Genomic DNA, 16,894 nt, shown 5'->3' on the forward strand with positions numbered 1-16,894 from the left:
CTCGCCTTCCCTCCATCCTTCCTTCCTTTCTCGCCTTCCTTCCTTCCTTCCTTCCTTTCTCACCTTCCTTCCTTCCTTCCTTCCTTTCTCACCTTCCTTCCTTCCTTCCTTTCTCGTCTTCCTTCCTTCCTTCCTTCCTTCCTCGTCTTCCTTCCTTCCTTCCTTCCTTTCTCGTCTTCCTTCCTTCCTTTCTCCCCATCCTTCCTTCCTTCCTTTCTCGCCTTCCTTCCTTCCTTTTTTCACCTTCCTTCCTTCCTTCCTCCTGGAGTTCTTTTTGGTATACTACCATGGTTCGCTCCTCCCTCTGATCCATGGGGGTCCTCCTTCGTGTTTTAATGATCTTCTTCTCTGGCCCATCAGCCAATGAGGGGAAGGTGTGGATGATCAGCTGTGGAGCCGATAAGAGCGTCTACTTCCGTACAGCGCAGCAGGTGAGCACAGCAGCAGGTAGAATCGCTGTGAGTGTCGGGACACCATCCAGTCAGTATAGTCAGAGGTTTTTCCTCCTTTCTCTCAGACGAAAGAAGGTTTGGAGTTCACACGGGCGCATCACGTTGTCAGGAAGACCACCCTGTATGACATGGATGTGGAGCCAACCCGGAGATACGCCGCAGTTGGATGTCAGGACCGCAAAATCAGGTAGATCATCATCATTAGACATGGTGGATGTGTTCTAGAATGATGATGATGATGATGATGAAGAGCTTTTGCCTCATCTGTTCTGCAGAATCTTTAACATTGCCAATGCCAAACAGAAGAAGGTCTACAAAGGTTCTCAGGGCGAGGAGGGGACGGTCATCAAGGTATTTATCTCTTGGGTTCCATGACAACGCCTCATGAAACCACTGATCTCTACTTATTCACTGGATGCTTATAGGCTGATAAAAGTGAAGTTACCTGCCGCCATTTTGGTTCTTCCCACTCTCATTAAGTCGCGCCATAAAAAGGCCTCCCTGTGTTGCATTTGGCTGTGGGAAGACGATCCACAGTGGATGCACTGCACAGACACAGCATAACAGTATATATCACAATGTGCAAATAGAAAATACCGCACCATTAACAGACATGTACTTGTAATTCAGTCTTGATGTAAAATATTTGAATATATGTAATAAAATTACATGTTCATCATCAATTTAGCACTTTTGGTACATCGTCAGATGGTGTCTTTATTCATAATATCAGTATCATTATACCTCATTAACACACAGATTTTGTTATTTTTTAATATGTTGCATTACATGATTTATAGAATTACAGACTTCATACTGTTTATGCAATGTGATGTGCCTATTTATTTTTGTTTTTTGTTAACAGTGTCCTATCTGGCAATTTGGCAATAAGAATAATTGTGTTGATGCCAAAAAGAGTCCAACAGATTTTACTTTCACAAGTGTAGCAGTATGGCAATTGCCAAACTGCTCCACTTGTTTCATGCAATTAAAATGCTTTATTATAATTATGCAGGGAGTTTTACAGATTATATGGACACTGCAATGTAAATAGACCAGAAAGACAGAAGAAGAAAAAGAAAAAAAAATTGAAAATGGTAAAATGGTAAATGGCATGTACTTATATAGCGCCTTTATTCAAGTTAGGAGACTTGACCAAAGCGCTTTACACTACATTCATTCACCCATTCACGCACACACTCACACACTGATGGTGGCAAGCTACATTGTAGCCACAGCTGCCCTGGGGCTCACTGACAGAAGCGGGGCTGCCGTACACTGGCGCCACCAGGCCCTCTGACCACCATCAGTAGACAATGCAGGTGAAGTGTCTTGCCCAAGGACACAACAACAATGAAAGTCGGAGTCGGGGCTTGAACTGTCAACCCTTGGATTTCAGGGCAAAATCCTACATCCAACGCCACTGTCGCCCCATTGAATATGCCTATTTTTTACATGTAAATGTAAATCTTTTTATTGTCCCACAATGGGGAAATGATGGAATGATGGTGTATGGTGTAGTGTACAGGGGGTAACGAGGGGCGATCAGCCTCTAACGACCTCCTCCCCATCAGGAATCGTGAAGTCGGGAAAAAATCTAACATGTTTGAAATCCAGTCTGCAGTTGTAAGGTGGTAGTGGGCAAATCGCTCAGTGCGAAAACAAGGATTCTTTTTCCTCTCAGAGGAAAATGCAGCAGCAAGGCGGGGGTGCAATGAGTGAAATGGAGTTCTTTCTGTAAAATTGACCGTAGTAGCCACGTTTGCTAAGCCAGGTAGATCTCATCAGAGCGTTGCAGAGTGAGAACAAACATGATGAGCTGGGAACTTTTAAACCCTGTACTTTCATTGTACAGTTTGAGCTGTACTGTGTGCAACGACGAAAATATCGTATAGTGTATGCCCGGCTTAAATTACCTTTACCATAAACGACAGTAATCTACTGATGCTATGAAACATTGACACTGGTGTCAAAGTGATGAATTTATCTTTATTAAAAAGTCTTCAGTCCCCCTGAAAATGAAAACCTCATTATTGTTCGATGCTGTAGCCCACGGATTGTTTACATTCAGACCAGTCTATCAAGGGAGTACCAATATGGCGGCTGGTGACTTCACAGCACCATGTACTACCTACAGCCTATCAGCAATCCAGTAAATAAATAGAGGTCAGTGCATGGAGCCCTGCGTCACCTTCTCTTCTTTTTCAGGTGCAAATTGACCCATCTGGACTCTACATCGCCACCTCCTGTTCAGACAAGAATGTGTCCATATTTGACTTCTGTTCTGGAGAGCGTGTGGCCACCATGTTTGGACACTCAGGTCAGCGGGACATGTATTCGTCTCTGTCTGTCTTCCACACCTCTGTTATGTTACGGTGGAGCTCCAACCTCTTCCTGTCTGTGTTCAGAGATCGTAACGGGGCTGAAGTTCAGCAACGACTGCAGACACCTGATCACCGCATCAGGAGACAGGTTGGTCTTCAAACACTTCCGCTGGTCCAGTTTCATCATTGAACTACAAACCTCTCAATCACTAAACCAGAACAGAACTTTAAAGAAGCAGGTAAAGTTATGCTTGGTTTAGGGCTGAAACTAAAAAGTTTCCTCTTCTTTTATTTTTTAATGCGAAATATTTCTATACATTTTACAATTTTGGTTTAATTCCTGCTCCAAGTGGGTCGCTCAGTCAGCTAACGCATATATTAGACTCTCTATACTCCAGGTAATGATTAATCAATTACTAAATTAGTTGACGATTATCTCAATATTTGATTAATCCGATTATTTGTTTCACTACTAGTTTAGTTATCAAATCTTTAATGCTTCTAGAATTATTGAAGGGTTGATCCCCTTTACACTGATACCCCAAATTAAACCAAAGACATGGGTGGCCTGCTGACTTGAGGGGCGGGCAGACTGGAGAGAAGCTGCCAGGAGCCCTAAGGTGACTGTGGAGGAGCTGCAAAGAGAAGCTTTCCTCAGGGCAATTCTTAGTTCACAAAGCTGGCCTTTATGGAGGACCAGCAGGAAGGATGTAAGTCCTGTTAGCCGTTAGACACAGAAGAGCTGTGGAAGAACTCGCTTCTTTTGGAAGAGACTAGGGTGGCATTCTGTGGGCTGCAAGGATTAAAGTTTAAGCCCCTGTCAGACCATGCTGATTTACCCAGAAGTTACGCTATAGGTTACTCAGAGGTTTACGATAAGCTAGACGCCAAGACTGATGAGGAACTGACACTGAACGTCTGTCAACCATCAGATAACTGACCTGGAACTGATGGCCCACGGATGGCAGACGCTGGCATTCGGCGGTATGTATAGTGACGAGTGCCAGCGTCCTTCAGCGAGCTCATAATTTATACAAAATGGACCCATAATTTCTCCAGCGTATTCAAGGGTTTTTGCCAGATTTTTCGTATGTGAACTGATCTAAATCGTCAAGGTGTGACAGGGACCTTAGCTTCATAAAAATAAATTCTAATCATAAGAACATTATCTAGAATTAAGTAAGAAATTCCAGAATTAATTGGTTTTATCCTTAATTGGAGCAGGTAAATACAATCTTCACTCTTAAATTAAGATAATGAGATAATATGCACTTGAAGTAAAACAATGCAAAAGTTTTTTTCTTATTTTAAATATAAATTGTCTTGTTTCATTGGCAAAGTGTCTCAATTACCTCCTCAATTCAAGAAAGAAATGCATTTATTTTAAGAGACATTTTGCAGAGTCTAGATGGTATGAATAGTTTTCCAAGGTGCTGTTGGGGCTGGTTCTGATGACGCGGTGCCAGCTGACCTTCAGCTTTTTCCACCAGTAGAAAATGCAGTAATCACTGCATTTCTTTGTTTGTGCAGCTGCATGTTTGTTTGGCGCCTGAGTGCAGAGCTGACCATCAGGATGAGGCATCAGCTGGCCAAACTCCGACCTTCCAGCTCAGTTCCTAACCCCCTCAGCGCCTCTGACCAGAGGGCGGTGGAGCCCAGGTAAGCCAAAGGGTTAACCAAATGTTTAACCAAAGAGTTAGCCCAAAGGGTTAACCAAATGTTTAACCAAAGAGTTAACCAAAAGGGTTAATCAAATAGTTAATCAAAGGGTTAACCAAAGAGTTAACCAAAAGCTTAACCAAAGGATTAACCAAATGTTAGGGTTCTATTAACCCTGAACAAGTAGACTATAAATAATTTGGAAATATAACTTTCAATACATAGACTCTGGCTGTCAGCAATCTATGGGACAAATTTCTACATTTGAATTGAACGCTTGTGAAGGAAGAGAAACACTGATACAGCTGAAAGGGAAATCATCCATCCATCCATCCATCCATCCATCCATCCATCCATTCATCCCTCCATCCAACCAAACAACCATCCAACATCATTTCCATCCTTCCATGGATGGATGGATGGAAATGAAATTGTGTCCATACTAGGGATTGATGATATATTGCTGTTGGCATCTGTATCGGCTGTTATTTGTAATTTTTTTTACAGTAATGCTTTTTAGCCCTCTATAAATAATGCACTTTAAGGCATCTGTCTGTCTGTCTGTGTGTTTTGGCACTCAGATATTTCAACAATAGGAAAGCATTCAATAAATAGATGTTTGGGCTCATTTTAGAAAAATACAAACCCTACTGAAAGCGTTTGGTTGGAGTAACTGCAGGCTCATCAGCGCCCGCCCTTAAAGCGCCCCCACCAACTTTAATCACTAAGATACACCCTTTCCCTCAGGCCCTCAGATCAGCAGATCTTTGCCTTTTCAGATCTGATGTTACAGTCTGATCAGAGTCATGCAGGGATCTGTTCTTTATCACGTGTTTCCTGTCTGATGAGTAGAGCTGCAGTCGCTCCGTGTGTGGTCAACCTGTCATCTGACAGCGACGCAGAGGAAGAAGAGGGAGGGATATCCACAGACAGCCCAGAGGGGGTCAAGGGTAAGTTCTTACCAACATGTGAGCCGCTGAAGCAGTGGAGTAGACTCCAGCTTTCCATTTAGCTCTGTTCATCCAGCACGGCCTGTTTTATCGGAATAATCCGATCGTTTCACATGGATCTGTTCTTTTTTCCTTCAGAAGACTCTGATGAGACGAACCGCAAAGACATCAGAAAAGTAAGTGACTACTTCTCATCTAATGAAACTGTGTGACTCAGCCTGATGAACAACCAGAAGAAGCATTTATTCCTGACTTTGACCTTGAAACACAGTGCAGACTGGAAACCAGTAAGATGCTGTTTAACACCAGTGCTCTGACTTGTCAGGAGAGCCAGGCTCCACCCCCTCGCCGCCGCTGGTCGAGGAGGACAGCAAACGCAGACAGTGTGATGACGGTGAAGTCCATGCTGGACCTCAGACTGCTGGACTCCTACAGCCCGGATGGCTGGGAGGAGATGGAGGAGGTGAGGCTGATGGCTCCACGGTCCAGACAGACTTCCTGAAACATGACTAGACCGGAACAGTTATATGCTGGTGTTGTTCACTCAGGAGAAGACATGGAACGCCATGGATACCTCCTGTAGCCTGAGGAGGAGGAGCAGCAAGGACAAGGAGCTACTGCTTCATCGCAACAGTGATAACCTGCAGAGTACAGTTAGTCTCCAAGTCCCCTCTGTGAGGGTAAGAAGTTCCTGTGATCCTTCAGCGGGTTCCATTCGGGTCCACGTTGCCTCAACAGATCAACCAAACTAAAAAAACAGATCTAAGAAAGCACTGACAAACTGGAACAGCTCAATCAGTCCATTATTAATCTTCTACTGGTGAGAAAAATAAGGTGTGTCTATTGAGGCAGCTGATGCCCACAAAAGTAGGAGGAGGAGGAGACCCTGCAGCGGGCCGACATCGCCCTCCAAGGGCCCGAGTTTACCAGACTCGCTACAGTTTGTCAGGTATAAGGATCAGATTTATCGTCTGCAGTCCAGCTCTATGAACTGGAGCCCAACTAGGGCTGCAAACACGCCATCAGATAAACTCCATTTCTCCTCAATGGGCCAATTTAGCCACATTGATGGAGGAGCAGCAGAAGGAGAGGATAATAGAAACATGGAGGAAATTATGCTAAAGCTTTGGAACATGCTAGCAGTTAGCGTAGTAGATAGTGAACCATCATGAGGTCATGACCTTCATGGAAGTTCTATCATTCCTCTTAGAGCAACCATTAGCAGAACAAAGGCCGTTTCTCAGTCAGTGTGCTGTTCTCTCGTCCTCGTTAAACGTCATCATCCTCAGCGCTACTGCTGTTCCAATTCACAAGAACAGCAGACCGAGAACAATGTCTCCGGATGTTGTTCTCGCCACTGCCTCTTTACCCAGCATGCATCAGAGCAGACTTGTCCGTTTACCAGACTGACAGCTGTCCCAGCATGCACAGCGGCAGCAGCAGCTTCCAGGTTAGCGCTCAGAGTATCAAGTTAAATGTTCTCTTTTCTGTTGCCGTTGTTCAATAAGAACATTTTATGATCATTTTAGGAGAGAATATTATACTTTAAGCTTCACTATGTGTCCCATTTACTGCATAAATAAAAAAAAGTTATGATGTTGAGAGGACCGCGGCAACCAGCGGAGCTCTAAGGCTAACCACAGCCAGGGCTAAAGTCTGTCTGCAGCAGCCAAGGCTAACGTTAGCCCGTCTGCTGCGGCCGGGGCTAACGTTAGCCCGTCTGCAGCGGCCAGGGCTAACGTTAGCCCTTCTGCTGGTCCCGGGCTAACGTTAGCCCTTCTGCTGGTCCAGGGCTAACGTTAGTCTGTCTGCAGCGGCCAGGGCTAACGTTAGTCCGTCTGCAGCGGCCAGTGCTAGCGTTAGTCCGTCTGTAGCAGCCAGTGCTAACGTTAGCCCGTCTGCTGCGGCCGGGGCTACCGTTAGTCAGTCTGCAGCGGCCAGGGCTAACGTTAGTCCGTCGGCAGCGGCCAGGGCTAATGTTAGTCCGTCGGCAGCGGCCAGGGCTAATGTTAGTCCGTCGGCAGCGGCCAGTGCTAACGTTAGTCCGTCGGCAGCGGCCAGGGCTAATGTTAGTCCGTCTGCAGCGGCCAGGGCTAACGTTAGTCCGTCGGCAGCGGCCAGGGCTAACGTTAGTCCGTCGGCAGCGGCCAGGGCTAACGTTAGTCCGTCGGCAGCGGCCAGGGCTAACGTTAGTCCGTCGGCAGCGGCCAGGGCTAACGTTAGTCCACCTGCAGCGGCCAGGGCTAACGTTAGCCCGTCTGCAGCGGCCAGGGCTACCGTTAGCCCGTCTGCAGCGGCCAGGGCTAACGTTAGCCCGTCTGCAGTGGCCAGGGCTAACGTTAGCCCGTCTGCAGCGGCCAGGGCTAGCGTTAGCCCGTCTGCAGCGGCCAGGGCTACCGTTAACCCGTCTGCAGCGGCCAGGGCTAGCGTTGGTCCGTCTGCAGCGGCCCTCTCTCTGCATAGCTGTGTGTGAACTACTGCTGGCTTTGATGGAGGTTTGATTGTTTTATTTGGCAAAATGTTAAATTGATTTGTGTTTATCTGACTGTGTTCATTATTATTCCCCCACTAAATGAAAAAGTCATAATATATTATAATCTAGAGACTATTAATACCAGGAGGTGAAATGCAACTCCAGACGAGCTTTTCGTCTTTAAAGTAGACAGGGTGTCTGCCTCACAGACTAAAACTGGTCGTTGGTTCCACAGGAGAGGAGCCTGATAACTAAGCAGCATAACTATAGAGATAGCACACCTAATGACAATTTAGAGAAGCCTATTAAGATAAGTTAGATTGATTTATGAATCAATTATTTTCATCCATTAGAAGCTAGAAGCTTTCCATCAATGAAACTAGAAGCCTTTTCTCTTTCTGGATGAGTCACACAGAAGAGATGTGATTCTCCTCCTTATGTGGAGTTAATAAAGTCGTTCCTGTAGCCTGGTTACTCACATTATTTGAATCCAGGCTCTGTAAGCCTCCAAGGCTTTTATGAGGAGAAGATGAAGGATTTATAAACGGTACTTTGTGTTTCCAGGGAGATGAGGAAGTAAAGACCAATCAAAGGCCAGATTTCATCCTGCTGTCCCTCCAGAGCCTAAACATGGAGGATCCGGTGCTATTTCCTGACAAATGGGAGGACAGGATGAGCCTGATGGGAAGGTAACACCGTTCATAAGTTTGTATTAGGGCTGCAACTTACGATTATTTTAAAAATCGATGAATCGGCCGATTATTTTTTAGATTAATCGATGAATCGGACAAAAAATATTTTTTATACTAACCTCTTTATTCCAAGATAAACATTTTAGACAGAACAAACAAGCACACAAGTACAGGTTGCTCATTAACTGTCCTGGTGCAATATGAAAAATAAATGTTTGTGTTAAAACTACACAAACTTACATGAGAAATATCGGGTACTTTGTTTCATAAAGCGCAAAAAAAGACATTTTTGTTTTCAAAAGCCCCTAAGGGATTCAAACAATAGGCCCCCCCATTTTAACAAATGAGTTTTTTTTTAGACTAGAAGAGTTCTGCCTTTTAAGACAGGAAAGTATAGCAGTTAAAGTTGCTACTTGAGAAAATACTGAACCATAGAGATAAAAATAACCCTGTGATTCAAATTATAAATTGTATTTGGAATAAAAATGAGAGAACTAGGGGTGCTAAAAAACACATCCTCCAAAGACAGATATTTACATGGGAATGTAGCATATAATTAATTGACATATTACTGATCTTGCTGGATTTTATTCGGTTTACTTCCATAAATTGCAGGATCTTCTTTACTTTATCTTTGCCAGAAGATTTAAACTTTAAAAGCCTTGCCCTCATAATTTGCAAGTTAATTTAGTTATAAAGAAAATATAAATGCTGCTTAAGCTAATTCAAATAAAATTAAAAGTAAAATAAGTAGCCAACCTTATCGCTGTCTGTAACCTACTAACAAGGTAAGGAAAGCATCAGATGAGCTACCTGAGAAACTAACGTTACGTTTCCCCACTTTAAAACCAAACAAACATGGTTACTCATCCTGCTGATCAGCTCTCTTCACTGCCATCGAAGGCTCCAACGTGTTTTCTTTTCAGGTGCTGCGTCATAACAGTGGTGCTTCCGTGCCATGTTCATTTGTTTTTACAAAAGTTGCATGTTACGACTTTTTTCACTTTACAAAGCGCAGGCTATTTTAATTATTGTGATCAATTTGCGCCGTCAATCCCGGCGCATGCGCGCTTCATTTGCAGTCTGGACGCTGAGGGTAAACTCCTCACTAAAATCCTGCGGCTCTGACTGCAGCGCTGAGAGGGATTCCTGTGGGAGAAGGAGAAAGGGGTTGGGATGGGGGAGGCGCCCCACGGCAGGCAAAAGCCGCCAGTGGCACCGTAAAAAGTCGCCAGATTTGTCGCTAGTCGCTTTTTTGAAAAATAGTCGCTGGAGGGGTCTGAAAAGTCGCTGAGTTAGCAACACTGCAACTGCGGCGCTGACTCGCTCCGCCATATTTTTTTTTTCTTCCCCCGGATGACAGCGGCGGCGGATGACGCATTAATCGCGCGACACAACTAATCGATGATTAAATTCGTTGCCAACGCTTTTAAAAGTAGATTTTTAGCGATTTTATCGATTCGTTGTTGCAGCCCTAGTTTGTATACTCTTAAACCTTCCATATGACCTTACAGCCACTGATTTTAATGTGATTCTGGATATAAAACATTTAAAGATAGATCGTTATTTTTCCACTTGTAATGTTTGATCCGGATCAGTAGCTGCTAGGGTAGCTGCGGAGGCAACGTCTTACCTTCAGGGATGAGTAGAGAGAACATAAACATGGAAGGACGTTCTCTGATGAGAGTAGACACCTTGCTCTTCATCACTGTGATGCTTCTGAGCAATCAGTCTGACCTCCTCCTCATCTCCTGGCAGTGACTTCCAGGTAAAGGAGGCGCTTCCTCCAGCTGGTCATGGTCGGCAGGACAAACCCAGTCCAGACAGCGGCTGCTCCATCAGATTCAGCTCTGCCGTGTCCAGCCCAGAGAGGACGACTGCAGACGGTACGACGGCTGGACCACCTGAGTCCGCTTCAACGGCTTCTGTTTTCATCCTCTTTCTTCCATCTTATCAGACATGGAGCCACTTAGTGTCGATGGGAACCCCTCAGAGCTGGAAGAGGAGGACGAAGAGGAGAGACCTCAGACGGTTCCTCAGACTCCAGACCAGGAGGCTTTCCTGAAGGAGCACTTTGTCGCCTTGGCTCAGCTGTCTGCCTCAGGTGTGTCCATCTCTCACACGTTACAACCTGTTTCCAAGCTGAAGAAGCTAACAGTGGTGCACCTCCTCGCCTCTATGGCCTCCTCTGTGTTGACAGGTCATCCCAGCATGGTCTACCACAGCTCCAACGAGAGCCTCAGCATCTCCTCCAGGTTCCTCCACCAGAGCTCACCTGGAAGGTAAAACTGAACCAACAGGAAGCTGTGGAGACGCACATAAGGCCACATTTTTCAGTCCTTCATGTGTGTCCTCCTCAGTGGGACGGAGGCTCCGCCCCCTCAGCACACCCACCATGGAGCTAATGGAGAAGTGAAGGCCAGGCCGCCCGATTCAGATGATAGGAACCAGAGCAAAACTCAAGAAAAACAGCGAGAAGCCTCAATGACCCATCAAGAACAATCATGGCTCCGCCCTGCTCAGAACCAGGGTCCCGTCCAGGGGGAGGGAGCAGGAGCCCCCAACCGGACCCACCTCACTCCTGACAACTCAGCACAGAACGTCCACAGCCCAGCGGTTCCCAGAGGTAACAAGGACCTGGAGGCCCCTAGACTCCAGAGGGCCCAGTCAGTACACAGTCTGCAGGTCATCTCAGGTAAGGAGCAGAGTAGATCCGCTCCATCCACTGTCCGGGGACACTGTCCTTAATGCTGCTCTGTTCTCCTGCTTCATCAGGAGACCCTGTAGATCCTCAGCTGGTCTCCAGGGAGGCCCCCCCTCAGCGTCCCACCTCTCTGTCCTCCCCAAATCCCGGGTCTGTCTCTCAACGGGAGGGCGCCACGGCCACACAGAGGAAGTCCTCCTCACCCTCTCCAACAACATCAGCACCCCGTTCCTACATGAGTCCCACCGCCAGCTCCATGGCCAAGATGTCCCGCTCAGTCTCCATCAGTGAAAACCTGCACCTCTCTGAACCTGCTGATGACGCTGCGGCGCCGTCCTCCTCAGAGGCTGCTGCGGTAGCCCCCACGCCCCATTATGCCGCCCCTGTTGTCGTATCCTCCTCCCTTTCGTTGTCTGCGGGAAATCACAATAACCGGGCAGCCCCTCCTCGAAGCCTACAGGCTCGTGTCCCAGGCAGTAGCCGGCCTCTTCCAGACAAGCTTTCCCTGGATTTCTTCTCCCCATCCTCCAGGTTTGCTGGCTTCTCCTCCTCAGAGCAGCCCCCCCTAGTCCCTGCCCCCCCGGTGAGTCTGCCCCAACAAGAGGGGGGGCATCTAATCCGTGCAGGTACCGGTGGAGACTTCATAGATGATCCAGGTTTGGCCTTCCTTCTCATTCTCTTTTCCTTCATCACTTCATCCTGTCATGTCTCTGGCTCCGCCCCTCCTCCTCCTCCTCTCCCTCTGCAGCGGGTGAGATGTGTTTCCTGTTGACCTCTTTGTGTTTCCCTTACTGTATCCCTTTTTCCTTTTCTTCTGCTGCCTCCGTCTCATCCTTGTGTGAAAGTGTTTCTCTGAAAAAATAAAGTAGGTGTTTTCCCAACATTTTACCGGGCTACCTGGACCGGATCCTCCAGGAACCTGGTCTACCTGGACCGGATCCTCCAGGAACCTGGTCTACCTGGACCGGATCCTCCAGGGACCTGGTCTACCTGGACCGGATCCTCCAGGAACCTGGTCTACCTGGACCGGATCCTCCAGGGACCATGTCTACCTGGACCAGATACTCCAGGGACCTGGTCTACCTGGACCGGATCCTCCAGGGACCATGTCTACCTGGACCGGATCCTCCAGGGACCTGGTCTACCTGGACCGGATCCTCCAGGGACCAGGTCTACCTGGACCGGATCCTCCAGGGACCAGGTCTACCTGGACCAGATCCTCCAGGGACCTGGTCTACCTGGACCGGATCCTCCAGGGAAGATGTCTACCTGGACCGGATCCTCCAGGGACCTGGTCTACCTGGACCGGATTCTCCAGGGACCTGGTCTACCTGGACCGATACTCCAGGGACCTGGTCTACCAGGACCGGATCCTCCAGGGACCATGTCTACCTGGACCGGATCCTCCAGGGACCATGTCTACCTGGACCGGATCCTCCAGGGACCATGTCTACCTGGACCGGATCCTCCAGGGACCTGGTCTACCTGGACCGGATCCTCCAGGGACCATGTCTACCTGGACCGGATCCTCCAGGGACCATGTCTACCTGGACCGGATCCTCCAGGGACCTGGTCTACCTGGACCGGATCCTCCAGGGACCATGTCTACCTGGACCGGATCCTCCAGGGACCATGTCTACCTGGACCGGATCCTCCAGGGACCATGTCTACCTGGACCGGATCCTCCAGGGACCATGTCTACCAGGACTGTGTGAATTAAAAATGAGAGCTGAGAATGAATACGCACGGAAGAAAAAGTTTTATTTTACTCTTCAGAGGAGAAGAATACAAACAGTTGAACTGTTAGTGTGGCTCAGGCGAGGTAGCTGCCTTACCCTGCAGATAAGGAGACTCCACACACACCAACATTGAGTCTTCCCAAGAGAAACACTTCAGTTAATCAAAGACATAAATTTAATCAGAAAAACATTTCAGACAACTCTTTTCCTTTCACACCAGAAACAGAACGAGGGAACCTTGAACACAGTAAGGACATGTTTATCTATGTTTGCCCCTTATCTAAACTAGGGAGGAAACTTCTTTTCAAACCTCCTTTATTTTCCTACATTTTAGCATAAAGAATGGAACAAGGCTTCTAAATAATCACCCCTATTCAGGCAAAAAAAGGCACACTTTAAAAGTTTTATCCCCTCCAGGGACCCGGTCTACCTGGACCGGATCCTCCAGGGACCCGGTCTACCTGGACCGGATCCTCCAGGGACCCGGTCTACCTGAACCGGATCCTCCAGGGACCTGGTCTACCTGGACTGGATCCTCCAGGGACCCGGTCTACCTGGACTGGATCCTCCAGGGACCCGGTCTACCTGGACCGGATCCTTCCAGGTCCATGAAAATACGGAGGCTGAAAGAGTTTTTACTCTGGATTCAAACAGGTCCAGCCTTTCACGGTCTTTGCACGGAGCATGGTCTTGAGCGCGGAGAAGCCATTGTTCTGTGAGACCAGCATACCTGTAGTCAATACGCATGCGCTAGACATCAGATTTGCATTTATCCCTTTAGTTTTGTACGAAAAATAGACGTTAAAGGGGTCATTGAATGCAAAACCGAGTTTCCATTGTCATAGATGAATAAACGAAAGTTCAGTTGGTGAAATGGACGTACAGAGAAGTTCAAACCCCGTCAACACCTCCTTTCTCTGCAAATCTTACAATTCTAAACTTCCACCATAAAACAGGCGAATGCAAACGAAGCACTGAGTTGACGTAAACTTGGGGAAGTTGCCTTATTTGGTTTTGGCCTCTACTTATATCACGCCCTGGAACTCACTCACAGACCAGCCCACTGGTTCACTGGCCAAGGGTGGGTATGAAGTGTCGACTGCTGGGCCGCTGACTGGACCAGACCTCAGCAGAGAGCCATAAGGGGTGGCAGGCGGGGGGGGAGCACGCTGGCTGCCGGTGTCCAGGCTACTGTCTCCAGGTCGTATTTGGTCGCTCTGTCCCCGCTGGCTCCCTGCCCCCCTCCGCCAGGGTTCCCTGACCAGCCCCGGAGCTGATGGCTCAGTTCAATTGCCCGGCGTGCTTTGAATACATGCTGTACTGTAGGGGACCAAAATCCCGGACGATTTTGAAATTCGCCCAGGACATTTTTTCAGGTATGAAAAGGATATGTCTGGGGGAAAGAAGAGGACATCTGGTCACCCTACCATATCACCAACTTGATGTTTCAGTGAGTGAGTGCTTTTTGCTATGATGCGTCTTTGCTCAGCAGCTTTGCTCGTTGTAAACCAACCAATCAGAGCACAGCTCATCTAAATATTCATGAGCATACCATAAAAGGAAGGAAAACTGTCGTTTCATTCTGGCGTTTTTAACCAGGCTTGCATTAGAACAGCAAATATGCCATTTTCAGCTAATGTTACACACCCTACTCAGAGACCTTAAGGACCAGCACCAGATACCCTATGGAATCAGTCTATCACCCCTTTAAACTACCTCAAAGGGTGTGTTTTCCTTGAATCATGAACAAATAAACTATTAAAGATCAGATCGCCATATGCTTCAATACAAACCAAAAAGTAAGTAATTCAAAAAGGTTTTTTGTACATGACTAAAGGGATAGGTGCCCTTTGAGGAAGTTTAAAGTTTATTTTTCCTACAAAACTAAAGGCATAAACTAAAGAGATAAACGGGTATTGACTATAGGTATGCCTGTCTGACAGAACACCGGCGGGCTTGGACTCGCAATGAATCATGGGATACCCCAGGCTACGGAGGATACAGCGGACCCATCTTTCAAAACGGGCAAAAAGAAGGCTGCATTTGTCGGACCAATAAGGAGTCTTCTGATCCAAATAGGCCTCAGCGCCGCGCTATGACCTAATCGGCCTTCATATCTGGCCTCCAGAGGACGCAGCCGCTGGATTCAAACTTAGACTCAGATTTTGAGTTCTGGCCCGTAGACGTCTGCTACATGTCCTCCTCTCAAATCTGTGTCTGTCACTTTCTAATCAAGGCCGCTAGTGGCACAAAAATGTCCAAAATCACAGGAAGAATCTGAACTCAGCCGTTCCACCGTAAGGACAAGAGTTATAGGCAGAGGACATTAGAACGGACCTGGCCTGTCGAAAGCTAACCTTCAAAGGTCATCCCTACAGCAGGTTCCCTCTGCTGTTGAGGTGAAAGTTCACCCCCATACGATCACGCAAACTCCCTCCTTGATGCATCATCTCAGCTCCCACACCTTGATTTGACATACAGCTCACCTAGAAAGCTACAGTAAGCCCCACAATGAAAACTATCCAAACTAACACTGTAGGCAGCAGATGGTGGAAAACACTTGGAAAGAAAATGATCGTCAGGAAGAGTCTTTGAAAATGTTCTTATTCTACTTCTGCATGTGTGATATGAGCCAGCGGTCTGTGCAGAATGCCTCCCCCTAGAGTTGGCGTATTTGATTATTTTACCTCTTTGATTACAAAATAATTAGTGCGGTAATTGATTGAGCTTAAAGGTTATTTCCCTTAAGTGATTACAGCCTTTTGGGGCATTAATGAACAATTATTCCCTTAAAAGTAGTTATTAAATCAGTTGTGACTGGGCTACATTAACCACCTTAGTTTATAGCTACTACTGGAGTTATTCATCATCAAGACAAAACCATTTTTATTAAGATGGTGCAGTTAACTCAGAGGAAGGTTTTTAAATCAATCTTAGGCCCCGTCCACACGAAGCCAAACCCTGGCCTAAACGCACAAATTTTTCACCAAACCAGCCTCTCATCCATATGAAGCCGGCGTTTTGGGGGTCTGTAAACGATCTTTTTTTTATTCAGCCTTCAGAGTGGGAAGATTTTGAAATGCCGTTTTCGCGTTTCCATCTTTAAGCTCTAACCGCATTTTTTTTCTTACACGCATGCGTCATAGCGTCGCCTCTAAACACGCATGCGCGACACAGTATCACAACAACAATGGCGCCGTACTGTGTTGAATGGTTGCTGCTCATGCTACTCACCCTGTTGTCGGGTTTACAACAGAATCTTCTTCTTCTGGAATATCTCCAGGAAGAACAGAGCAATATCGACGACATAGTTCAGCACCTGAATTTGACTGAACCACGAAAATGGACCCGCAGGGCAACCATGTATAAATATTAGTGCGCATGCCCAACATTTCGTCGCCTATTTTTGCTTTGGCACCACAGCACCACTTACAGGCCTGGCATACATTTTGCAGCGTTTTCATGCATTCGTGTGGACGATCACATTTATTTTACGTCTCCGTCTTTACAACAAACGTTCTGGAAAATATTAGCGTTTCGTGTTCGTTTTGACTTCGTGTGGACGGGGCCTTAGAGACAAATGAATGATTGGTATAACATTGCAATAACTTTGATTACACCAATAAATGCCCTTTAAACAATTATCTATTTATCAATGCTGCATATTAAATAAGTTATTGACACAAAAGTATATTGAAAGCCATTAATTAGCAGTAGTCTGCTAAGCTGCTCTTATATTAAAATATAATTTAGGTTTTACTCTGTAAGGCAATGTGCATTTTATAGTTGACTTTTTTTTTTTTTTACTTTTTCCATAATAATAAATATAGTATGGTGAATTTTGTCACCTGACTGGTATTGCTGCTGTATGTGAAGATGCATGGGACCTAACCGCTTGTTT

General features: G+C 46.6%; 1 protein-coding gene across 1 annotated transcript in view; it reads left to right on the plus strand.

The window, feature by feature from the left end:
* mapkbp1 (mitogen-activated protein kinase binding protein 1) overlaps window positions 1-16,894 on the plus strand; it is a gene marked incomplete at its 5' end in the record, with an annotated part of 30,213 nt that overhangs the window by 11,083 nt on the left and 2,236 nt on the right. Inside the window, 16 exons of the mRNA XM_038298626.1 lie at window positions 361-431; window positions 518-639; window positions 728-803; window positions 2,661-2,772; window positions 2,861-2,924; window positions 4,307-4,435; window positions 5,288-5,385; window positions 5,524-5,561; window positions 5,711-5,848; window positions 5,934-6,065; window positions 8,423-8,547; window positions 10,309-10,436; window positions 10,508-10,654; window positions 10,751-10,832; window positions 10,911-11,245; window positions 11,326-11,910. Of these exons, the coding sequence (XP_038154554.1) occupies window positions 361-431; window positions 518-639; window positions 728-803; window positions 2,661-2,772; window positions 2,861-2,924; window positions 4,307-4,435; window positions 5,288-5,385; window positions 5,524-5,561; window positions 5,711-5,848; window positions 5,934-6,065; window positions 8,423-8,547; window positions 10,309-10,436; window positions 10,508-10,654; window positions 10,751-10,832; window positions 10,911-11,245; window positions 11,326-11,910 (2,382 nt within the window). The remainder of the gene's footprint in view (window positions 1-360; window positions 432-517; window positions 640-727; window positions 804-2,660; window positions 2,773-2,860; window positions 2,925-4,306; window positions 4,436-5,287; window positions 5,386-5,523; window positions 5,562-5,710; window positions 5,849-5,933; window positions 6,066-8,422; window positions 8,548-10,308; window positions 10,437-10,507; window positions 10,655-10,750; window positions 10,833-10,910; window positions 11,246-11,325; window positions 11,911-16,894) is intronic.

The sequence above is a fragment of the Cyprinodon tularosa genome, unplaced genomic scaffold (assembly GCF_016077235.1).
Source record: "Cyprinodon tularosa strain WSP-4 unplaced genomic scaffold, ASM1607723v1 ctg410, whole genome shotgun sequence".
Classification (NCBI taxonomy): domain Eukaryota; kingdom Metazoa; phylum Chordata; class Actinopteri; order Cyprinodontiformes; family Cyprinodontidae; genus Cyprinodon; species Cyprinodon tularosa.